This window comes from Lampetra fluviatilis, chromosome 25 (genome assembly GCF_964198595.1).
Source record: "Lampetra fluviatilis chromosome 25, kcLamFluv1.1, whole genome shotgun sequence".
NCBI lineage: Eukaryota > Metazoa > Chordata > Hyperoartia > Petromyzontiformes > Petromyzontidae > Lampetra > Lampetra fluviatilis.
This window is the reverse complement of record NC_136299.1, coordinates 2,748,529-2,773,377: the sequence shown is the minus strand read 5'-3', so window position 1 is coordinate 2,773,377 and position 24,849 is coordinate 2,748,529. Positions and strand designations below refer to the sequence as shown.

General features: G+C 46.2%; 1 protein-coding gene across 1 annotated transcript; it reads left to right on the top strand.

Annotated features, from left to right (window-relative positions):
- Positions 1 to 330: 330 nt before the first annotated feature.
- On the top strand, positions 331 to 23,290 carry LOC144941660 (phospholysine phosphohistidine inorganic pyrophosphate phosphatase-like). Its single transcript, XM_078868018.1, has 7 exons — positions 331 to 499; positions 9,148 to 9,335; positions 14,394 to 14,547; positions 17,091 to 17,154; positions 19,941 to 20,033; positions 20,430 to 20,521; positions 21,268 to 23,290. The coding sequence occupies exons 1-7, from the start codon at positions 354 to 356 to the stop codon at positions 21,365 to 21,367; spliced, it is 837 nt and encodes a 278-aa protein (XP_078724144.1). The 5' UTR covers positions 331 to 353; the 3' UTR covers positions 21,368 to 23,290.
- Positions 23,291 to 24,849: the final 1,559 nt, after the last annotated feature.

Below are 24,849 nucleotides of genomic sequence, written 5' to 3'. Positions count from 1 at the left end.
AGAGATGAGAGATCACAACATCCCAAATCCACAGGTGGCCTCTAAGAGAGCGAGGATTTCCCTCTGTGATCTGGCAAGCAGTGTCCGCTTCTCGGTGTTCACACCCTCTTTACCCCTACCCCTCCTACTCCCCCTTTACCCCTCCCCCTACCCCTCCTACCCCCCTTAACCCCCACCCCCGCTACCCCCCTCCTACCCCCCTTTACCCCTCCCCCTCCTACCTCCACCCCTCACCCCCCTACCCCCTCCCCCTCCTACCCCCCTTTACCCCTCCCCCTACCCCTCCTACTCCCCCTTTACCCCTCCCCCTCCTACCCCCACCCACCCCCCGCTACCCCCACCCCCCGCCACCAATGGCGGTCCCCGCGCCTCTGTGGGCTCGCGGCGCGCCGCCTGCGGGGCTGCTGCTCGACATCAACGGGGTCCTCTACGACGGCGGCGGCGGCGCGGGAGGAGGAGGAGGCACGGCCATCGCCGGCTCCGTGGACGCCGTCTCCAGGTGGAGAGAGAAGGGGGGCACTGTGGTGGAGAGAGAAGGGGGGCAATGTGGTGGTGGAGAAGGGGGGCACTGTGGTGGAGAGAGAAGGGGGGCACTGTGGTGGAGAGAGAAGGGGGGCACTGTGGTGGAGAGAGAAGGGGGGCACTGTGGTGCAGAGAGAAGGGGGGCACTGCGGTGGAGAAGGGGGGCACTGCGGTGGAGAAGGGGGGCACTGTGGTGGTGGAGAAGGGGGGCACTGTGGTGGAGAGAGAAGGGGGGCACTGTGGTGGAGAGAGAAGGGGGGCACTGTGGTGGAGAGAGAAGGGGGGCACTGTGGTGGAGAGAGAAGGGGGGCACTGTGGTGGAGAGAGAAGGGGGGCACTGTGGTGCTGAGAGAAGGGGGGCACTGCGGTGGAGAAGGGGGCACTGTGGTGGAGAGAGAAGGGGGGCACTGTGGTGGAGAGAGAAGGGGGGCACTGTGGTGCAGAGAGAAGGGGGGCACTGCGGTGGAGAAGGGGGGCACTGCGGTGGAGAAGGGGGGCACTGTGGTGGAGAAGGGGGGCACTGTGGTGGAGAGAGAAGGGGGGCACTGTGGTGGAGAAGGGGGGCACTGTGGTGGAGAAGGGGGGCACTGTGGTGGAGAAGGGGGGCACTGTGGTGGAGAGAGAAGGGGGGCACTGTGGTGGAGAGAGAAGGGGGGCACTGTGGTGGAGAGAGAAGGGGGGCACTTTGGTGGAGAGAGAAGGGGGGCACTGTGGTGGAGAGAGAAGGGGGGCACTGGTGGAGAGAGAAGGGGGGCACTGGTGGAGAGAGAAGGGGGGCACTGTGGTGGAGAGAGAAGGGGGGCACTGTGGTGCAGAGAGAAGGGGGGCACTGTGGTGGAGAGAGAAGGGGGGCACTGTGGTGGTGGAGAAGGGGGGCACTGTGGTGGAGAAGGGGGGCACTGGTGGAGAGAGAAGGGGGCACTGTGGTGGAGAGAGAAGGGGGGCACTGTGGTGGTGCAGAAGGGGGCACTGGTGGAGAGAGAAGGGGGGCACTGGTGGTGCAGAAGGGGGCACTGTGGTGGAGAGAGAAGGGGGGCACTGTGGTGGAGAGAGAAGGGGGGCACTGTGGTGGTGCAGAAGGGGGCACTGGTGGAGAGAGAAGGGGGGCACTGTGGTGGAGAGAGAAGGGGTTGGGGCACTGTGGTGGAGAGGGAAGGGGGGCACTGTGGTGGAGAGAGAAGGGGGGCACTGTGGTGGAGAGAGAAGGGGGGCACTGTGGTGGAGAGAGAAGGGGGGCACTGTGGTGGTGGAGAAGGAAGGGGGGCACTGTGGTGGTGAAGGAAGGGGGGCACTGTGGTGGAGAAGGAAGGGGGGCACTGTGGTGGAGAGATAAGGGGGGCACTGTGGTGGAGAGGGAAGGGGGGCACTGTGGTGGAGAGAGAAGGGGGGCACTGTGGTGGAGAGGGAAGGGGGGGGGCACTGTGGTGGAGAGAGAAGGGGGGGGGGGCACTGTGGTGCAGGTGACCGCAATACAACTCCATGCAACAATGCCGACAACTGCAGCAGATCCTGAGCGACTGCACTAAATCAACTCCTGCCAACCCCGACACACACAAATACTGATTTCACTATGTAACACGACTTTTTGTTCATGGGTAGTAAGTGTTATTTTATAATTGCTTATACCTTAGAAGTATAGAAAATGGATTGTATTCCCCCAAAAACGTTGCTTTTGTGACCAGGCACTTTATGTGAATGACACAAATGCACACCACGTTTTAAATTTCAAAATATCACGGTCCTGGTCACAAAAGCCAAGTTTTTGGCTGAATAACAGCCGTTTTCTGTACCTTTGAGGCATAAGCAATTAGCAAACAACACTTACTACCCAGGAACAAGTAAAATATATTTATTGTTACACTGTTTCCTTCCGGCTGTACCGGGTCAAATCCTACGTGACTTTACCGAAAGAACCTAAGAGTATGAATCCTTGCAGTCACGAACGCTTGCGTATGGGGGGGGGGGGTCTACTGACAATGTACGTACGCATAGGAAACGTAGGAGGGGGGGGGTGGTGAAGCCTTAATAATAATTTGTCTACATTGGCCTTCAAATGAGCCACAGTTCAGTGTCTCCAGCTGTCAGACCAAGTACTATGGGAGAAGAAGTGGGACTGTGGGAGAGGTGTCACTTTGTGTGCCACCGTGCCCCTGACTGGAGCTATCACGCAGCTCAGCAAAATAAGTGGCCAAGGTACGCAATGTAATTCTTTAATACAGCCGTCGGCGGACTACCTGTTTGCTTAAATACGTTACTATTATTAATCCTTGATCATTTCTGCGTGGATTAAATATCGGCCGTTTTATGGGTTTCGGGGGGGGGTCAAGTTTAGATAGGTTTTTGCGTACTTACTAAATGGATGGTCCCTTATCCTTGCAACCAAGTTGCGTGCGAGCAGTTGCGGGCAACCCCTGTCAAAAGTGTCGACAGTTGGGGGGACAGCGCAATCGATGGGGGTTTGTGGCTACAATTTCCCTTTGCTATTGACACGCGAGTCTCGTCTGGAAGTTCAGCGTTACTGGTTCGTGTCAGCCTCGCCACTGCCGATGAAACCCTGAATGTCAAAACCGGCCAAAAGTGTCGCTTGCATTGCAGCAATGGCTCAGATAACCCTAACCGCTCATGAGACAGTGAATGTGAAAATCGGGCCAAAGTTTCTCTTGTATTGAAGCAATGGTTCAGGTAGACCTGACTGCTGATGAGACGCGGAATGTCGAAACCGGACCAAACAATGTTGCTGGAGTTATCTATTTACAGAAGGGCGTGTGGCTTGCAGGATGTGCAGAAGTACTTAATTTTTTTATGGAAAGGGCCAGATATGTGGAGGAAACATTATTTATTATTTGGGTCTTTTGGTAAAGTCACGTAGATAGGTTTAAAATGAATACAAATATACAAAAAAACACGACGTTTCGATCACAACACAAGCGACCGTCTTCAGGTGGAAAAAGGGGGGAAAATCTTCCAAAGGAAAGCTGTTTTTAAAGGTTTAAGATGGGCGTAGCCCAAGTGTCAACTTACAGTTCGCCCAACGACGTGGGTGGGGCACAAGGGCCCTGGGGCCAGCACAAGTGGAGATGGTTATGTTAATGTGGGAAATTAACAACTTTTTGTACTTGTAGTAGTATGCCCAACTTCAAGGGTTATGGTTATTTTAAATATGAAATCGGAGAATCAAGAGAAGGGTAAGCGCATGAGCCCTGGAGAAAATGGAAAAATAAAATAAAACTAACATCGAAAGGTGACAAGATGAAAACATCACAGCCAGTTATGACTTAAACTGGTTGATGACATCCCTCAAATGATTGCTGAGTTTGTACCCATCCTCTCGGTTGAAATTGTGTCTGTGTCTCCATATATGGATGGCTTCATGAACGAATCTTTGTTGATAGCCAGTGGGCTTGCAAAGTACCTTCGTCTTAGAGAAATAAATTTCGTGTGAGCCAACCGCATTCAGATAATGATCAGCCACGGCTGAAGTGTTGGTCCTCCCGTGTTTCAAATCTGCCTTATGCTCACGAACACGGTCAGAGACATGTCGCTTAGTTTCCCCAATGTAACTACTGCTTAGTTTGTAGACGCTAGGGTATTGCATGTCAGGGATCCTATCCTTCACAGATGGGATTAGATCACGAATTTTATGCACTGTTAAATCGAATCTGGATCTTGTGTTTGCTCATGATTTTGGAAATCTTTTTGGTGACAACTGCTATGTATGGCAAGGTGATGGTTTTGATTGGATCCTCAGATGGTTCTTTCCCAACGGTTGGGGTGATAGCTTTACGGATTGTGTAGTCAGAATATCCATTCGTCTTGAGAGCTTGGTGCACGTGTTTCACTTCACTGGCTAGGTGATGATGGACGGAGATGCATCGAACTCTATGGTGTAGAGTTTTGATGAGGGAATTCTTCTGGGATGGATGGTGGTGGGAGTCAGGTTTTAGGTAGGCATCAGTATGGACTACTTTCCTGTAGACAGAGTGGCCCATTGAGCCATCTGGTCTCATTTCGATTAGAACATGCAACAATGGTAGATTGCCATCCTTTTCCACCTCCATGTTGAATTTGATGGCTGGGTGTATGGAATTGATGTGGTTGAGGAATTAGTTCAGAGCTGGTCGGCCATGTGGCCAGATGACGAACGTATCATCTACATACCTCTTCCACAAGGACGGGCATAGAGTGGATGCCTGGATGGCATCTGTCTCAAATTTTTTCATGAAAACATTGGCTATAACCGGAGATAAGGGAGAACCCATTAGGGTACCTTCAACTTGTTTGTAGAATGTTCCATTCCAGGTGAAGTATGTGTTGGTGTGGCAATGTCTCACCAGGGCTGGTACATCAGCATTCAATCCTTGTTGGACCAAATCTTAAATGATTTCAATGGTGTCGGGCACAGGAACTTTGGTGAACAAAGAAACTACATCGAAACTAACGAGCAAATCACCTGAAGATAGTGAGATGTCCTTAATTAACGATACCAAGTGATCTAAGTTAAGTACAGATGAGGTGGTCTTACCAGTGAATGGTTGCAAGGTCTCAGACAGAAATCGGGCCAGTTTGTAGGTGGGTGAGCCAATGGTAGAGACGATGGGACGAATGGGTGTACTTTACAGCTTACCTTTGGGAGCTTTTCCCCTCTTTTTCAACGGTTTATTTAACTTCACTTGTGTTTGTCGTGGTCAATCTTTTAATCAAAAGTTAGTCTACGTCCTGTTGTCCAATCAATTCAAAAATTTGTACACGCACTGAGATCCGGAGACAATGCATGCCTGTATCAAAATCGGCATCAAATCATCAATTAATTTCCTCCTTTCAAGCAATTTAAATTTTTGTATGGACGGCTTATTAATTATATATTTTTGCGTAGGTCAAAAACACCACGGTCCCTTCACACTGGCCATAGTCCTTTCAGAAGAGGTGGAAGTTGCCCCACACTTTACCCCACAAGATGTGACGTGCCAATTGACCAACTGTGGTGTACCCATTTATACTGCTCGGTGGACAGAGGTGGGGGTGGGGTTAAAAAAAGAAGCACCTTTAAAACTAAACTTACACTTTTAATTTGACAAGGTAAGGCCCACTGAGCGATGTAGCTCTTTTTCGAGAAACGATGGGCCACAAATGATAGCTCAAAAAAGTGGCTTATCACGTGGAAATTTATAGCAGCCGATTTTATAGCAGCACCGTTGTTTCAGCTGCCACGCCTGGAGATCGAACCGGAAACCTCGTGGATTGCCTTCTAATCCTGCGTTGTAATTGTTACATCACGACAGCATCATACTCGAGGATCATCTCATTGTGTGATTTGATGGAGAAATGTTATGTTTTAAAGTAAAATTGCAGTCGTTTGTAAGAGATGTCAAAATGGGGGGCTTCCTTTCCTGTGAAGATGGAGAGACGAAATTAATCTCAAATTGTACTGAACATCCTGTCAATAAAAACTAGGACCCTTAAAGAATGGCAAATTGCTAATTGGATCTTAATTGTTGTTTGAATCTCGATGGTAAACAGGGAGCATGACAAGAGCCACGGTATTTTCTCCGAAATGTGATTAATAGTCCCTGGCACAGCCACCTTCGTTTGCAAAAGATACCATGTAAATGCCTTGTATTTGAACATTAACTAAATTAAATATAGCTCAAGATCTCTCTCTCGCTCTGTGCCATGTCCCTTGTCAAAGATGTCGGCGATCATGAATTTCCTTTTAGTTATTTCTGTTCATGATTATTTCACTAGAAATGTGCACGAGATACTTCCTGCCAGTTGCATCCAATTGTTCAATTTGCTCATGTTGTAACTGTAATTGTACGAGTCAAAGCATTATTTTCAGTCTCCTGGTATTTCCTCATTACATGTCCAAGAAATCTAACATTGCCTTTCTGTAATTATTATTATTCATGTTCTTGTTGTGTACCCTGATGCTATCCCTAGATACATTTGTTCTCATGTCTGTCCGTGAAAAGTTTCACATCCTTCATCTTAACAAAACACATTTCTGTTGATATTCGTTGGGTGTTTCGGTAAAGTCACGTAGATAGGTTCAAACAAAATAACAAAAAACTATTAACGTTTCGAACGCAACACAAGCGGTCGTTTTTTTTCTTCCTGATGACGACCGCTTGTGTTGCGATCGAAATGTAGTTTTTTGTTATTTTCTTATTTTCTTTGAACTTATCTACGTGACTTTACCGAAAGACCTAACGAATATGAATTCCTGCAGTCACGAAAGCTTGAAGTTAAGACATTTCTGTTGCTTAGCTTGCAGCAATGTTTTCCATTTCAGACCCGTTAGTAGGACTGTAATAAAGAAAGTCATATTTTCAGACTTACCGGTATTAACCCTTTCCCATTCCGATGATGTACACGTACGTCATCGGAGCGGGAAGGTGTACGTCATCAGCTTTTCTTCCGATTCTGTTCCGATGACATACACACGTACGTCATCGAAATTGGACGTAAAAGGCCTTGCGTGAGTGCGCGTGGCACAGTTTGGCGCCGGCTATCATAGAGTGCGGGTGTGTCGCAGCAGTTCTCTGCTGTGAGTACAATGTCTTTAAAAACAGCGGTACTACGCCTCTAAATAAAATTAGCGCTAACCGCTTGCACGCTCGGAGATTCAGTGGTGAATGGGACCCCCACCATGCAACTTGCGGACGTCTCGGAACAGGAAAGGGTTAAGTGTAGCATACTGCATAAACACTGTTGGTGAAAAAGTAGGAGGCATTTTGTACGAGAAAAATGTGTACTGCCTTAAGTTCGCCTGCTCATTGTCCCTCTGAGAGCTGCTCTGAATAATGTATTGTGTGGCTCAAAAAAATGCACGCATGCGAGTGGGAAACTCTCTATCCCATACACACAGCACGGGTGGAATCCACATTTTTTTCTTTACTGGTTTCTCCTGGCAAGCCAGGGTATGGCACCTCTTCAATGCCCACGGGAAGGGAGTTTCGCAACATTTATACGATCAACGAAGCACCAACCCTCGCTGACTCGACAGTGCTGGATTCGAGTTTTGCGCCACCACCAACCCGGCTAAACTATGCCTGTTTAAAGATACAATTGTCGGCATTGGTCACGACGAAATGGACGTTTGGATTTGTTGCGTCTTATTCTGGTTGTGTCCGCCACAGAGCAGAGCTGGTAATATTCCCGAAGAGTACAAGGAGCCCATTTATTTTGACACAATACTTGCCCTTTGAAACTGGCATTCCACACTTGTTTTTTTTGACTCTATCCATCGCCATAAAGGAAAGAACGATTGCAAGAAGACACTAGCCCACTGTTGAACAAGAAACTTGTGAGGATAATTGAGTGATACGTGAGATTTGCCGTGCCATGGCATGTGCACGTGGGTGTTTGTGCTGTGTGTGGCTCCGCGTGCGCATTTGCGCGTTGGATGTTTTCTGTGCGTACGTGCGTTTGTTTACGAGTGTGTGCAATTGTGCACGCCGTCGAGGCACCCGCGCCAACCACTGCGCCACCTGAGTTCAGTTCCCAGCCACGGTTAACATCGGTGGCACCTGCACCGAGCCTCCACCAGGTAAATTCGGCATGAAATGGGTGTCTGGTGCAGTTGGTCGCCAAAGAAAGGGGGGCTTAGTGGAAGTGTGGGGGTCGGTGGCTTATCACCATCATGAGCTGCAGTAACAGCGTCATAATTATCATTATAATCATCAACATTTCGTTTTATTTAGCCCTAAACCGTCATCATTGGTATTTTTAGAAGTAAACTGCTAATTCATATGTTGGAGACCAGCCATATGAATGATTGCACTTTGTCAGAAATGTGTGTGCTGTAGACCTTGTTAATGCACAATTGACATGTTACCATTCCTTGCCTCGGTGCAACTTTGAGAAGCCTATAGCTTGTCTGTAATCTTCTTGTCTTGGGCTTGAATTTCGGGTCTGTGGCTCATCACTGTACTGCCCCATGTTGTTCCTTTGAGGCCTGTCGACCAAAGGGTCGAACTCGATTGGCGACTAAATATATTCCAGTCTGGTCTTGAGTTCCTGTCCGTGTGTGACTCGGCCAATCAGCTCTCCACAGTCGATATCATAGCGAGCACTTTGTGGGAAATCAACAGTGGCAGTTCTGTGGAGGGCCTGGATCTCACTTTCAGTGTGGCCAATGCATATTTGAGCATGGAAACACTGACCTTGATAAAATACGTAAAAACATGTCAATATGTAAAGACTTAGTTGAACCAACAACTGGGTGTGGGTACATTTTTGTGTGCAGTATATCGTGCTCATCTTAAAATTAGCATTTGCCTATTATCATCATGGTGTTGAGATGTTAACTCCCTCGCCTGGCATGCAGGAGGTCATGGGTTCGATCCCGACCCTGACGCCTGCTGTATATTTGGAGTGTGCATGTTCTGCCTGTGGTCGCTTGGGTTTTTCTGCGGGTCCAGTATTTCCCTCAACATTTAGAAACATGCGTTTAAAGTATTTGGCTGCTATAAATTTACACGTGATAAGCCACTTCATTGAGCTTTCATTTGTGGCCCACGATTGTGTTGTATCTCTTGAGATGAAAACCTTGTTAAATATCACGCACAAGTTCTGGCTTACCAAGACCCCCCCCCCCCCCCTCCCGGCGGCTCGGCTGTCTCACAGGATTAAGCAGTCGGGTTTGAAGCTGCGCTTCTGCACCAACGAGACGCAGGCGACGCGGGAGGGGCTGGCGCTCAAGCTGCAACGCCTGGGCTTCGCCGTGGACGCCGGCGAGATCGTGGCGCCCGCTCCCGCCGCCCGCCAGTTGCTCCAGCAGAGGGGCCTGCGTCCGCACCTGCTGCTGCATCGTGGTACGGGGAGTGGGAGGGTGGGAGGGGGGCCCGCGTGGTTCACGTGGGTCACAGCTCACGTCCATCGCAAAGTCCCAAAAAAACGTTTTGCGTGTTGCGTTCAGGTTTGGGCCCGGCTGGAACCGCTGTGGATAAATTCCCCGATTCCTACTGCGCAGTGTGTGATGAGGGTAAATTGTGATTTTTGGTGATGCATTGCGGCATTGTTCCTTCCAGCAGCAGGCTGTAATGATGGCATTCTGTTATATTTGCGCGTATTGCGGCAATATCATCGGTAGATAAATGCCAATGCCGAGGTCTGGCCTGCCACGAGAGGGCTTTAAAAGAGAGTTCTTGTATGCTTGGTTCTTTCGGTAAAGTGACGTAGAAGGGAAATAATGATAAAATCCCTTCTACGTGACTTTACCGAAAGAACCAAGAATATGAATCCCTGCAGTCACGAAAGCTTTAAATCCAGAGTTCTCTTGTAGTTATTATATTCTTCCATTGAAGGAGAATAGATTGCAGTGGTTTAATGTAAGGTCCGTAGTTTGGGTTGAATGGCCACAATCACACGACTGTGGCCTGTCTTTCAATTGTCATTTATAAAGGAGATGTGCGCATCGGCCTGTGGATGTTGTGATGCAGAATCAGAATATTTATTTATACCGGAGGAATCCGATGAGCTCTAAAGCAATTTTTCACGGACGTCCAGTAGGGGCATGAGCAGAGGCGTAGCTAGGGGGAGGGGGGGCAGGGGGGTACACGTGTCCCCGGGCGCCAAGGTAAAGGGGCGCCAAAATTAGGCTTACAACGTTACATTATAACTTATTGCGGCGGGCGCGGCAGCCTGAAACTACTGCACAAATCTACACCTCAACCTAAAAGTTTATATATCCCGCCACACAGCCTACATGTCATGTAATTACATTTTGGTATGTGATTGAACGGGGGGGGGGCTCCAATTTTATAGTTCGTCTCCGGGCGCAAAATATCCTAGCTACGCCACTGGGCACGGGGTTGGAACGGCAAAACAACAAACAGTACAAAACACGATAGGAGTGCAAAGTACAAGAAAGGTAAACAAATCAGCCAAAAGCATACATATAATAAATAATCATCCCCATCGCACCATAGTCTACGACTAAATGAAGGAATTATTGATTTGAGGCTTTCGGGACTGCAGGCATCCATACTCTTTGGTTCTTTCGGTAAAGTCACGTAGGTATATTTTATTTTGTACCTACGTGACTTTACCGAAAGATCCAAAGAGTATGACGGAATTATGTTTGCGAGATGGGTGTAACCTGCCAGTAGGTGGGAGGGTGGAAATGTTGCTGTGATGTTTTACCCAATTTAGGTGATCTGTGAATAATGTTTTGAATTTGTAACTGTCACACACGACCTGCATTCTGTACGTGGGAAGAGCAGGCTCTTAATGGTGAACAGAATATAGCTGCAGACCTATGTGTTTTACACGCCGTGGAACGTGTTGCTATATGAGAAGCAGGGAATGTACCTGCTACTAATGTAGTTGTCATTTCACAACTAGGCAGTGTAATTGCGTGTTTGCCATGCCATGAGTTGTACCCGTTGTCTTGCTTTTTCAATATAAACCTTGTGACGAACATTTTTAATTGGTTATGCAACACGTGTATGAATTTCAATAAGCTAAGCATCTCCAATTAGCACGGTTGGCTATGCAAGAAGTTCAACATTCATTCATACAAAGAGCCATAGCTTGTCAAAAAAGAGACATCACATGGAATACAACAGGATAGGGTAGATAGTAGCAAGGGAAGGCTTTAACTATGATCAGCAAGAAGAAATCCATTTCAGTTTTAAAGAGCAGCAGTGGAGTGACTTCCACTTGTTCACAGATTTATTATCAGTACTACTGTGCAGGAGTGAGTAGATATTTATTTGGAGTTGTGTAGACGTATGCGGTACCCGTAGAATAATTCTGCTGTGCATAGTACAGGTTTGGTCCAATCAGAAGCCATTATCATTCCTCGAACTATGTTGCTGTAAGCATTGATAATTTCTGCCGGATATGGATGCTAGCTCCTCCCTCCTGCCTGTCCCTCTTCATCCAGTGCCAAAGTCTTCCATGCAACAGCAACGCTACTCACTGTGATGGAAAGAAGAAAACACATCTCAACACATTCCTCAATTGCGATCCTATGTTATATTTATATAGCGCTTTATCCAACGCGATGAGGGGAGCTGAAGGTGATGCGGTGAATAGGGATGGGGTATGGGGAGGGATGTTTTGTGGGTACCGGAATTACGGTGGATGCCTAGGGATGGAGCGAAGGATGGGCGAGGGAGAAGAGGTGAGGGTCTTGAGGGCGGAGCGGAAACGAGACGGGGAGGGTGATTGCAGCCTTAAGAGATAACGAAAATAAGAGGCAACGTTTTGGGCAGTGCCCCTTCATCATAGCATATACATACAGAAGCCATAGTGATACAGTGGATATTAAAAGTTGTAAACTGCACTTTTCAGTGTGAAATGATGCCTTTTGATGACCAGTTTTTAAATTGTTGCCTCATGAGGACCGTGAGATTATTCAAATGGATTTAAGAGGTGATCAGTCCAAAACATTTTGACAACCAATGCTCTCGTTTATTAGTGAGTGGAACGGATTGGCTGAAATTTTACCGTATTCTCCACATTATATGATGAACGGAACTTTGATTCCCGGTGTGAATAAAGTTAAACAGATCTCGATTTAAAGCTTTCGTGACTGCAGGGATTCATATTCTTGGTTCTTTGGGTAAAGTCACGTAGAGGGGAAATAATAAAATACATTTTTTTAACGATATTACGTTTTCTTTTTATAGAAGGGAAATACATTTTTATAGAAGGGAAATAATAATAATAAAATAAGTAAACATATTTTGTTTTATTATAAAAATAAAACGTAATATTATGTTTTATTATAAAAATAACACAAATAATAAAATAATAAAAATAAAAACAATATTACGGGTTGTTTTTTCCTTCTACGTGACTTTACCGAAAGAACCAATAAAGTTAAACAGATCTGGTCACAAAGATGAAGACACGTGCACTTGTCAGATTACAAGATGCACCCCCAACCTTTTATTTAACATCTCATGGACAAAAGTCCATCTTATAATTCTGAGAATACATTAAGTCTGGACCATAGCAATGTGCCATTCTGGGTACACTGATGATGGTGGAATATACTCGGCTTGTCAACAAAAGTTGACGGGAGATTCCCTTACACTCACATCGTAGCATTGCATTATTTAAATGATGGTTCAAAGCAGCCTTGACTTCAAAGCAACTTTGACTTCAAAGCTCAATTTTAAATACACCAGCGGAAACTGTTTTTTAGTGTAGTTGTAATATACCAATTAATGATTGAGCCATACTTACGGATGTTCATATATGAGGTAAATGTGGCTTATTTAATGTTTTACTGACGTGAAAACAAGCAGTGGTGACCATCGATTACTGTACTGATGTGCCCCACCAAGGACGAAACCGGTCTACAGTTGTATCTTTGTTTTCATTGCTGCCTGTCGGTTGATTGCATATTATCAACTTATTGATGGTGATCGAAGACAAATTGACTACGATGCAGTTCTTCTGTACTAGTGGTTTCCTGTTTAAGGCTGAGAGCGCTGTTTGCACACACGGTGCATGTTTTTGTGTCATCAAAACTCGATTGACTATAAAGGTGAACACACATTCACGTTGAGAATTAACACGTTCCTTCGGAGTGGGCAGGTAGGAACTTGGTTGGACAGCGCGGCGTTCAGGGGGGGGGGGCAGTTGGATGAGTGGGCGTGTTGACCCTTCCTCCCCACCCTCCCCGACATCGTCAACCAATCGCGGGGTAGCTTGGTGTTCGGTGGGGAGGTGCATGGGTGGGCGGAATTCCGGATATGCACGACAGAGACAGACACATAATCCCTGTGAGCAGTGTGGAACCTGTTGTTCCTACCTGTATTATTTCAGTTAATAATCATAATTATATATATATTTTTTGTGCAATGTTGACACTTGGTAAACTGTACACACTTCAATGAGTTATTATTAATGGAGGTGACTGGATGGCCCAGGGTATTGAGGCCGATGTCAGAGGACTGAACCAACATTGTTGAGAGCCTGGGTTGAGGTAAAACTGTTGGGTTTATTTTTATTTTATTGCATGAGTTTCAGTACTGCCATTACATATAATTATTCTCGCTTGCTGTGGAGAATATAAGTAACAATAAACAAAGAGACGATAAATGTCTCCTTCACATATACATCTCTTCACGTAAAGAAAAGTGTTTCTAACACAACCCCATTTGCCGCACGGCCTTCTGGGAGTGCATAATTCCAGCAGCATTGATTTCAAGCAGCGCAAACTTAGGATGGTTTCAACAGCAGAGCCAGACTTGCCTGAATCGATGCTGGTGAACTATAGCTATTTTTATTTTACCAAGTAAGGCCAACTGGGCTATGTTGCTCTTTTTCAAAAGCGCCCAAGCCACAAATGATAGCTCAACAAAGTGGCTTATCACGTTGAAATTTGTAGCAGCCCAATACTCTAAACGCATGTTTCTAAATGTGGAGAAAAATCATCCACGCGACCACGAGGAGAACATGCAAACTCAAAATATGCATACTCTTAGGTTTTTTCTGTAAAGTAACGTAGGTAAAAAATAAAAATAGAAATAAAATATTTATTTTCATTTATTATTATTTTATAAAAAATAGATATAAAATAATACTAAATGAAAATACATATTTTATTATTATTTTATTTCTATTTTTACTTTTTACCTACGTGACTTTACCGAAAAAACCTAAGAGTATGACTCCTTGCAGTCACAAAAACTTCAAATCTAGAATCCAAATATGCAGGCGTCAAGGTCGGGATCAAACCCACGACCTCCTGTATACCAAGCGGGGCAGTTAACATCTCACCACCGTGACGCCCACTGCTGATCTTACAGTTAAGATCCCCTCTGCTATCTCATGTCGGGTCCATAAAAATACTTTGGCGCGTGAAGTAAAAAAAGTGGCGTTCGGGCCTCCCTCTCCGAATGTGCTCGCAGACGTGTTGCCGGAGTTTGACGGCCTGGACGTGAGCGATCCGAACTGTGTGGTGCTGGGCGATGCGGCCGAGTTCTTCACGTACGACCGCCTCAACGAGGCGTTCCGCGTCCTCATAGGCCTCGAAACGCCCGTGCTGCTCTCCTTGGGCAGGGGGTCAGTGTTGCACACGATTGCCTCTCCATGCAATGCTCTCCTCAAACTGTCTGCGAGGCTTTCCATAACTTTTGTTTACTCGGTGAAATTATAATTTTTCAAAAGGGTGGAATTTGTATTTGGACGTATTGGCGGTATACCCGGCGCAGCATGACACACCGGTCCTCATAAAGCAGTCGAAAATTTTAATTTGAATAAGCACATTTGTTTTTATCAATCTTGAATTGACCCTGTCACCAAGTTTGACGCGATTCAGACGTTTATTCAGCCTACTGAGATTTGATTTAAAAAAGGTCAACATTGACCGTTGATTTGGTTCCATTGAATCCAGGAACCGTCCGACCAAGTCTCGGGCACGAGAAGTCAATCTGCCTTTGGAACACGGAGCAGCCAATCGTCACCAGGCTGGGTGCTGCTATACGGCAATGGACTGTTAAGCTTCGTGTTCAGTCGCTCGTGATGTTCGAATAAATTATTATTGGGGAATTTTTTTAAATCTATATACTGCGCACCACCGGTGTACCGTCAATACGTTAATTTGAAAGGACGCTTAAATACCGCAGCATGTCAAAGTGTGCCCTGTATGTGTGTATGTAGGTTGGACTTATTTCGCACCGTATGTAGCCAATCATGCTAATCTGATCTCAATCACTCCAATGTCCAGCTGCAGTTATTTCTATGTTTTAGCCTGCGGCACACAGTGGCGCAGCAGCCAGCCTGCAAGTGGCATTGGTCTCTCAAGAGGGGGTGATGTTGGCCTCGATACATTTTTCAAATTTGTCCAAAATTGGCACCTTGACTCTGGCACGCATGGCCTGCTCGATTTGACGACGTCACAGGATCTTGAATGCCCACTCTGATGCGGGTGGCGTGTTCATTTTTGTGTGGCTGCAGTATTACCCAGGGCAGCTGGGGGGCATAAACTGCGAACCTCTGTCGACAGGAAGTGGCAAGCGCACTACCGCACGGCCGTGTCTTAAACGTAATTTGACAGAGCTAAACTATAATTCTCGACAGTTGATTTGATTTAGTATTGATGTGTATTTGTTGCATTCTTTTTTTAAAAAATGTATCCGCTGAAACGCAGTTGTTGTTTTGCTCCGATTTAGTTTTATTTTCCTCGAGGTATTACTACGTTTGATTGATTTGTCATTCGGGTTATTTCAGGTCACTTTTGCAAACGGCACACTATATCCTGGTCTCTTTGAGTTTGCAGCCAGTTAAAGACAACAAAAACGAATTAAGGTAAACTAAGGCCATGGGGACATCTGCAGCAAATGAGGTTTCTATATCTTGAGCTGATGTGAGATCTGGAGCTATGTTCACCTGCCATTTTAACTGTGCTCCCGATCACAAACGTACATGCAGCAGTGGCCATGCAAGTACGTTTTTTTTAATCAATCCTTAACCGCTTCACATTCTCGTGCGCTTGTCAATTAATGCATTGATGAAATGCCTCTGGTCTTTTTGAATCGGTTAAGTTAGGGGTACTTTTATCAGGGAAAGAGCCTATTTTACACGTTTTGTTTTAAGCAGTTGGCGATTTTAAAATTCAGAATTTTGGATGATGACTAGCTCGCAGCAGTAAACTTTTGAAAATCGCATCAAAGGTTATCCTTTATGCTTTTTTTATCATCTCTGCGTGTCACGCTACATAAAAATTGTTAATTATATTGTCGGTTCGCAACGCAGTAACCAGATGTACATCGACGAATGAAGCCAGTTGGCACACTGCTTGTTGGCATTCGTTTGAGTTTAAGAAACAAAAATTGGAATCCTGGGCTTGGTACGCCACTTAGTCATGGAACAGAATAATAGAAGTACAGCCGCTGCTCGCCCAGTGACACGGAACGTTTTCCCGCTCCTGTGCTGCACCCTAAGTTACACACGAGGGAGTGAAAGGGAATAGTTTCATGTCATCAACACACACTGGCTTGCCATTATTATTTGCGACGCAGAGACCCTGTCTTGCTCGCCGTAAATGCCACTGTTTTGTTAGTGCAGCGTTGCTACTCCTTCGTTCCACCAGTTTATCATAGTTTGCGATTCCTTTGGCAGTTCAGGAATCGGGAGTCTGTCAGTACTTTTAAATCCAGCTTGACAATTGATTTTTATTCATTGACTTTTCCTGTAGTTTGATTGGATTTCCCGATACTGCAAGTCAAATTTTTTTATATTATTGCCTTTCATTGTATTTCTTCATGCTATATATGTCGTGCACAACATTGTGCGTCCACAACCGACGTTAAGGCCTAGTTTGTCGTGTAATACTGCTTAAGGACCCTGTATTTGCTCGTCGTATTATTGATGTGTTTGTCTTTTGTTGTTACTGTGCTCGCGCAACCACGGATATCCATTGTTAAATAGCCATAAAACTGGCTAAACGGGATTATCCGTGTAACATGAACTCAAGTTTTGATTCATATTTAAACGTAATAGTGGCGGCAACAACAATCCCAACTGATATTGCAGTCATAAACGAAGGGAAATGATGTTATGTAATATTAAATGGAGATATTGTGTGCCTTGTAATTAAACCACAGGAGATACTACAAGGAGACCGATGGGCTCAAGTTGGATGTTGGGGCTTACATGAAAGCATTAGAGGTGAGTTTTTTTGCTTATTGCAAATAACATTCCTGTGGAGGGAGTTGGTAGGAACGTTGGGTTGTTCGGTCAATGGCCAGGGTCAACGGCGGCGTGGTGTATTCCGCAAATATGGCCGACTGTGAGGGCGGGCACAAGCCGTCGTGAGTAGGTTAAACGTTGAGTTTTATAAGGGCACCACGGGGTGACCAGCCCCTCCCCACCCAGCAACACCCCTCACACCCCCCCATCCAGCCCCACCCTCCCCACCCAGCCCCTCCCCACCCAGCCCCTCCCCACCCTCCCCACCCAGCCCCTCCCCACCCTCCCCTCTCCACCCAGCCCCACCCCTCCCATTTTTGGATGCAGGACGGACGGACACAATAATCCCCTGTGGGTTGGTGTAACCAGGAGGTTCCTACCAGTATAAATACGTTGTATAGGCTGCGACGAAATGACATCTTTGTAAAAGTCCAAAACTCAAAATTTTTACTTAAAACTTTCGTGACTGCAGGAATTCATATTCTTGGTTCTGTCGGTAAAGTCACGTAGATAGAAAATAAAAATGTATTAAAAGTAAATACAAATTAAAGCAAAAAACGCTAATTTTCATTTATTTTTTATTTTAGTGTCTATCTGCGTGACTTTACCGAAAGAACCAAGAATATCCAAAACTCTATTTTTGTGATGAAAGTAGAATTGGATTTCGATTTGTTTGCACTGGGTTGGATCACATCACGGCAAACCAGAGGATTTTAGTCAATCGTAGACTTGCTGCGTGATGGATGAAGGATGTCGTCAGAAAATGGGAATTATTATAAAAGATCAAGCTCTGTATCTTTATTAGGGGTGGAGCGGTGGCGCAGGGGTTAGTGGACCGCGGCGCGAACCCAGTAACAACATGAGTTCGATCTCCAGCTACGACGAACATCCAATGCGAGTGAAATCTGAACCTGTCCTGAGTTCTGTCCTTCACCGACCCACACTGACTAGCATGGTGAAGTATGGTCAAACAACCTCCGTGACCGACATGCAGGAGTGGACGGACACAAGACGGCAATTGATTTCATCGGCAAAGTTTATATCACTAATACAGCGTCAAAATGTGACAGCACCTCACATTTGTGGTGAACGTGTGCACTGGGCTATTATGAAGAACAAGATTTTATTTATTTTGACTTGTTTTTGCATAGGGGAGGTATTGAGGGTCGACTGCGATAAGGGCAGAAATGGAAGTGAGAAAGAGCATGGGGAAGGTACAGTGAGGACACTTGATGGAGAAGAAGGTCGCGTGAACAGGAGTAGGGGGGGGAGTTGGGTATGAAATGGTTAGGCAATGAATCGCGATAAATTTTGCTTTGAGCAAACTGGCTTGTGGTTATCACTTGTACTGTAAACATCTTCAGCACAAACTACTTCAGTCGCTCAATCGAAGACTGGTGTGCGGCCTTGCCTCCGAGATCAAAGCCGTATAACCCTTCACTGCCCCCAAACACAAAGGCGGATGAAGTCACCCACATCTCACAGTGGTGAGACGGTTCCTGCTGATCTTAGGCACCCCCCTGCCGACCCCGTCCGTGCATCCTACGCAAATGCGTGGGCAGTGCTGGTTTAGATTAAAACAAACTAATGTATGATTCTCAAAAGACTAATCAACCCATGACATACTATGTACATTCGATGAGCGTTAAGAAGTTAAAGTTGGTGTTTTGAATGTCCTCCGTTGAATTCTTAGACATTGCTTGCCTGTACAGATCACCATACATCGATGGTGATTAACTGTGAGAGGCCCATTTTTGAAACTATTTCTTAGGGCCAAAAACGGCAGAGGCCCACCTTTGAGACTGTTTTTGGGCCCAAGGGTCAGTAATGTACATACATAATGTACGTTGTGTTTGTTCAATGGCGAAGCCAGGATTTTCAGGTAGGGGGGGCAACCCAACCAGCAATTCAAAATGATAGAAGTTGTTACTAAGGACTTGTCCCTTGCTTTTTATTCGACGCGTGTGCGGCGATGGTGCAGCCATCGATCGAGGGTCGAATTCGAACCGTGTGTGATCGGCATCGCGCTCGCTGCCTTCAGGGAAGTCGTGTACTGTATGAGCAACTGCGCACAATTCTATGAGTCACTTATAACTGCTTTGCCGTTACTTATTGCCAATTATGGACTCAGACTATTGTTTTACCATCTCAGAGTCCCTGGCACGTAATAATAATTTGCTACACAGTGGCAGTGGGGGTCGCAAAATGCCGATTTATTACTAATAAACCCCAATGATCCGATCGAAATTAGGGACTTCGATCGGATCATTGGGGGGGCATGTGCCACCCCACCCCCCACTGGCTCTGCCAGTGTGTGTGTTGATTAACTGTGAATAATCCAACTAATAATAGAGATCCATTGTAATTGATATGACTACATTGACCCCCCGCCTCCTCTGGGCTTCACATCTGATTGGCTCACAGTGATGACATCACATCTATCCCTCTATTTAAGACCGAAACAGGAGGATTTCTTCACAACTCTTACTGTCCGCCTGATGATGCTGGCTGTAATTACCGGCGAAACGTCGTAGTCAAATTGTAAATGTTGTGGGTTTACTCTCCAACACACCGGTGTGCTGAAAAAGTAACTAATTGGCACGTTCTGTTTACGTGACAAACATTACTAATTGGCTGTGTCGAGTGCTGGCAGGTTTAACGACACATTTATATTTATGGGATCTAAACGTGGAGGCATGCATGCTGTGGCCGCGTGTGTTCACGTGGTGCGTCTGTGTGTGCGTGGTGTGCATCCTGTCTTCTAGTACGCGTGTGACGTAGAGGCGGAGGTGGTTGGAAAGCCCTCACAAGCCTTCTTCATGGCAGCTGTGAATGACATGGGACTCACTCCCAGCCAGGTAAGGAAATCGGTGCCTTAGCACTTAGGCTTTCGCGACCAATATTACGATTCACAATTGATTTTCGGGGCAGATCGTGGAGGTAAAATGCGTGTCGTACGCCCTCCAGCTGCCTGATGATGCTGGTTGTGACTACCGGCGAAACGTTCGTGCCCAGTTTTTTTAACGTATGCGGATCGCTGTGGTGCTGAAGCAGTAATACATTGACACGTTTGTTCACGCGACAGCTTTACTAATTGGCTTTGTCGAGTGGAGGAGGGTGTACGAAACACACGTTTTACTTACGCGATCAATCACAAAACCGAAATGCTCCGATGGCACTGGCGCCCGGTTATTCGGATGCTGTGCGCGCCTATGCGGGCTTTGAGTATTGCATTCCTGCGTGCTCCGGTGCAGGTGCTGATGATTGGCGATGACATTGTGAATGATGTCGGAGGCGCTCAGCTGTGTGGCATCTCTGCTCTGCAGGTCCGCACGGGAAAGTTCATGTAAGTAACTGAAGGATGTGAGAGATTTAAAAAATAGCTTACTGCTTCGGGGAGTTCCAGCAGTCTTCATTCAGTAATACCCTAAAGGTCGTGACTGACTGATGTGTACTTTTCCTTGGATTTAATGGATGGTAATGCTTAGGTGACCAATGGCCCTCTGGGCCCATGGTTTTCTTGCTTCACTGCAATGGATGTTATCAAACTAAAATTGCTTCTCTGCTAATGTGTGCATGACTCATTTGAATATATTTTTCTTTCAGTTGGTAGAACACAATGTTACCTGATTTAAAATGTGATTATAATGGCTCATTTGTATTTAATTAAGCCCTTTAGGGCACTGCAAAATTTGATGGATGAATCTGCAGTGGAACACTCGAGCACAATTTCATTTGTGGATTAAATACTTTGCAGCTGCGGCAGCCAACGTTCCGGAGCTGTGCCATACTTGGCAGCACTCGTGTGCAATACTGAGTGTCACGTGACAGTCCTGCTAATGGGGGGCACCCGTACATATTATCCCAAAAGGCACAAACTTAAAAAAAATAATTCTTACATCACAAGTCCAAGGCAGCTGAAGTGATTACTGCTGGAATGAGTCTCCAGGGTCAGTAAGACGAGCCCCCCCCCCTCCCCCCTGGTGAATTTGTATCCGTGGAGTGAAATTCACCATTGGTTGGCCTGTGAAGGAGATGTGACTGTATATCGTTGCTGTGAGTTACATTTGTTTTTCACGCGTGTCCGTGCAGGCCTTCGGATGAGCATCATCCCAGCGTGAAGGCCGATGGCGTGGTGGACGACCTGGCGAACGCTGTGGACCTACTGCTGAGCGAGTGGAAGAAGTCATGAAGCCGATATGAGGATAATAAATATGAGGACAGAGAGAGAACACGCACCGTAGAAAAGAAAATAATAGGAGTGTGGCAAGCTACGATTAAGTGGGTGAACTGGGTTCACACTAGATAACGAGGGGTGGCCCGCAGATAATTTGAAATGATTCGCGAGCCGTGTTTGTGTCGCCGTGTCGCGTCGCCTGGGGCCACCCAACGAAACGTAGCTTTGAGTATTCGTGACAATTTAACGATCGCCACGGGCTCACCTCAATCCTCACCATCGGTAGTGATGAGGTGAGCATTGCCACGGCCCGTTCCCGCGAGGCCCGTGTGTCATCGCACAGTGTGGTATTACTGGGGTTTTGGTCTTTTTTTTTCTATTGAACATGAGCCAATTGCAATGCACGGGCGATAGGAAGACAACCACTAGGCCAGCTGCCCACGGGGTGAGGGGAGGCAAGAGCGATTGGGTTTACTGCCCACCTACTCGTGAAGAGGAAGCGATGGGGAACGTGGTATTTTTAGGCGTAGTGCGGTATTGCTGTTATTGCGACACGACTCCACGTACGCACCTTTCCTACCCGGCCCATGAGAAGCCACGGTCAGTCAGATGGGATGTCCGTGGATCAAGGGAAAAGTGGTCTGTGTTGGGGCGTGCTCGTTGTTGTGGTTTGAGCGTTAGCAGCACCACGCTTGGCCATGTGGCCAGAGTTTATATGACAAGTACGACTGTTTTTTGTTGGTCTGCCTCCGCACCTCCGATTAGCATGGTTGGCTATGTTTGATGCGAAAGAAGTTCAGCATACAGGGACTCCTCCATTTACCAATGAGTTCGATTCCAGAGATATGTTCGTATGTCAAACTTTACTCCTGTCGATTCCAAACATGTTAAGTTGTATAATATTCTTTAGATGTAGATGCCACTGGTTCTGCAGATGTAGATGCCACCACCGCCATCTATTGCGCGGAGGTTGAACTTACGACTCTTGGTTCGAACAGCCAATTGGACATACGGACCAGGGTTGTTCGTATCTCTGAAAGTGCGCAAGTCGAATGTTGTAAGTAGAGGAGTCCCTGTAAGCACAAATCTACGTGAGGTGTTCTCTCATTTGTCTGGAACTTCATTTTATTCTCACTATATAAGGAATTATCCTATAGTTGGGACTTTTCTGTAAAAAAATTGGTCTTGATAGCTAAAGGAGGTTTTTCTGGGGTAATTTAAATGGGTAAGAATTACATTAATTCTGGCTGTATCGTGTGTGGAGGTGTTCATTCAGCTGTGGATTGAAAACGGTGAATTATCGTAATTACGGAATGTATGATACCTAAAAGTGAATATTGGATACTCTGGTTTTTTCAGTAAAGTCACGTAGGTAAAAAATAAAACAAATAAATTAAATCACGACGTTTTGGAAGCAACACAAGCAACCGTCATCAGGTGTTGACTGTTCCAGCAAAATCACTGAGCCGTCTCTGCTGGAGCAGTCAACACCTGATGACGGTTGCTTGTGTTGCTTCCGAAACGTCGTGATTTAATTTATTTGTTTTATTTTTCACCTACGTGACTTTACCGAAAAAAACCAAAGAGTATGGATCCTTTCAGTCACAAAAACTTCAAATCTAGAATGAATATTGGATCTCACATCTTGCCTTTTTTTCTCCTTTCAAACATCTGATGAAGAAGGAATGTGCATCATACTTGAATTAATATGTAGAATTAACATATTGAAAAGTGCACAGTAATACATAATATATATAACTAATGTAAGCATTTTTGACATTACATGTAAGATGTTTTAACCTAAATGAATTGTGCGAATGCCGTTGGCAGGGACATTGATTGAATTGCTCGCTCTTAAGTGCAGTTCTATTTACTTTTATGAATTACATGCACTAACTTGGTTAAATAAAAATGCTGGTGTCTCCAGTATCCAAGATGCTCAGTGGGGTTTGAGTTTATTTCTCAGTGCTCCGACTGCATACGATTCACGAACGATCAGGCAAATTATTCCAACCCAAACAAAACTCGTCTTTGACTTTTCCCCATGAAGATCGTGTATGTGTTTAACCGTGCATGCTTTCCACAGGAGCATGGCTTTGAACGGGTTTCCCTGTGATGTTTGAGTTATTTTCTGAAAAAACAAACCACTGCCATGTTTACGTTTCAGACTTCATCAGAGCCTGTGCACTTTGTTAACTATCCGACTTTAAAAGAACCAACTTTCGACAAATGGTAATCACAACTTGATGAGCTCTAATATTGTCACCAGTAGACCCAGTCCGAACAGATGTAATTCGCTCTGGTCGCATATATCTGCGTGATCAAAGATGTCGCTCTGCTCAAATAAGCATGGAGTCGAGCTCTTGACTTGGCAACCCTGAGTCGGCAATTGGATATTCACAATTTCTAAATATATTCGCATCCACGCACCCGACGCTGCAGGCACACAGAGAGATACAGGGAGACGGAGTCAGAGACGGAGACTCAGACACACAGGGAGTCCGAGACACAGGGAGACAGACACGGGGAGATACCCAGGGACACAAGGAGACAGGGAGTTAGAGATACGGGGAGATACAGACACACGGAGTCAGAGACACATGGAGACAGAAACACAGGGGAACACACAAACACAGGGAACACACATACACAGATCTGGGCCAAAACGTTTCTCAAGTTGGTGAACCAACTCCGCCCAATTTCCCTGCATGGGTGCAGATAAAATGTTGATACTGTTAGAAACCTCCTGGTTACACCAGCCCACAGGGGATTATTTTGTCCGTCGTGCAGGGAGGGGCTGGGTGGGAGGGGTGGGGCTGGGTGGGGGGGGGTCACCCCGTGGTGCCCTTATAAAACTCAACGTTTCACCTACTCACGCCGGCTTGTGCCCGCCCTCACAGTCGGCCATATTTGCGGAATACACCACGCTGCCGTTGACCCTGGCCATTGACCGAGCAACCCAACGTTCCTACCAGCTCCCTCCGCAGGAATGTGTTTGAATTGGACGCTGTTCCATGCGCATGCAGCAAACAGCTGTTCCCGGGCCTTCGCCATAGTCCTTCCATTCATTCTTGGTAGGCCAGGGTGACATTCCTAGAGAAGGGCTGACACGGTTAGGATCCCTTGTCCCGTAAAACAAAAAAAACTGCCCCTAATTTTTGCACGGCTCATTGCTCCCCCACCCCCCAGTTGCGTTGGGATCAATCCCACTTCTGACACCCAATTGTCACGGCTCACACTTGCAGACCCCGTTGGGGGCCTTCACCAAATGGTATGGTCCAGGAGCAGTGGTTCTCACCCGGGGGCTCCGCCGTGGCAATGTCCCAGGGGGGTCCATGAGGTCATTTTATGTCATACGTGGCAAAATTGTTTGAATTTGCCAATGTAAAATAACTACGATAACATTTAAAATCTCGAACGATATGAAAGGCATTTCTAAACTCACTGATCGTAAACTGCATGGCTTCGCAAGGGGCCGTCCATAAATGACGTCACGC

Excerpts from the sequence above, each read along its gene's own strand:
- LOC144941660 (XM_078868018.1), top strand. The coding sequence starts at position 354 with ATGGCGGTCCCCGCGCCTCTGTGGGCTCGCGGCGCGCCGCCTGCGGGG. Across the intron at positions 500-9,147 it reads TCCGTGGACGCCGTCTCCAG|GATTAAGCAGTCGGGTTTGA; the intron begins GTGGAGAGAGAA and ends GCTGTCTCACAG. Across the intron at positions 14,548-17,090 it reads CTGCTCTCCTTGGGCAGGGG|GAGATACTACAAGGAGACCG; the intron begins GTCAGTGTTGCA and ends ATTAAACCACAG.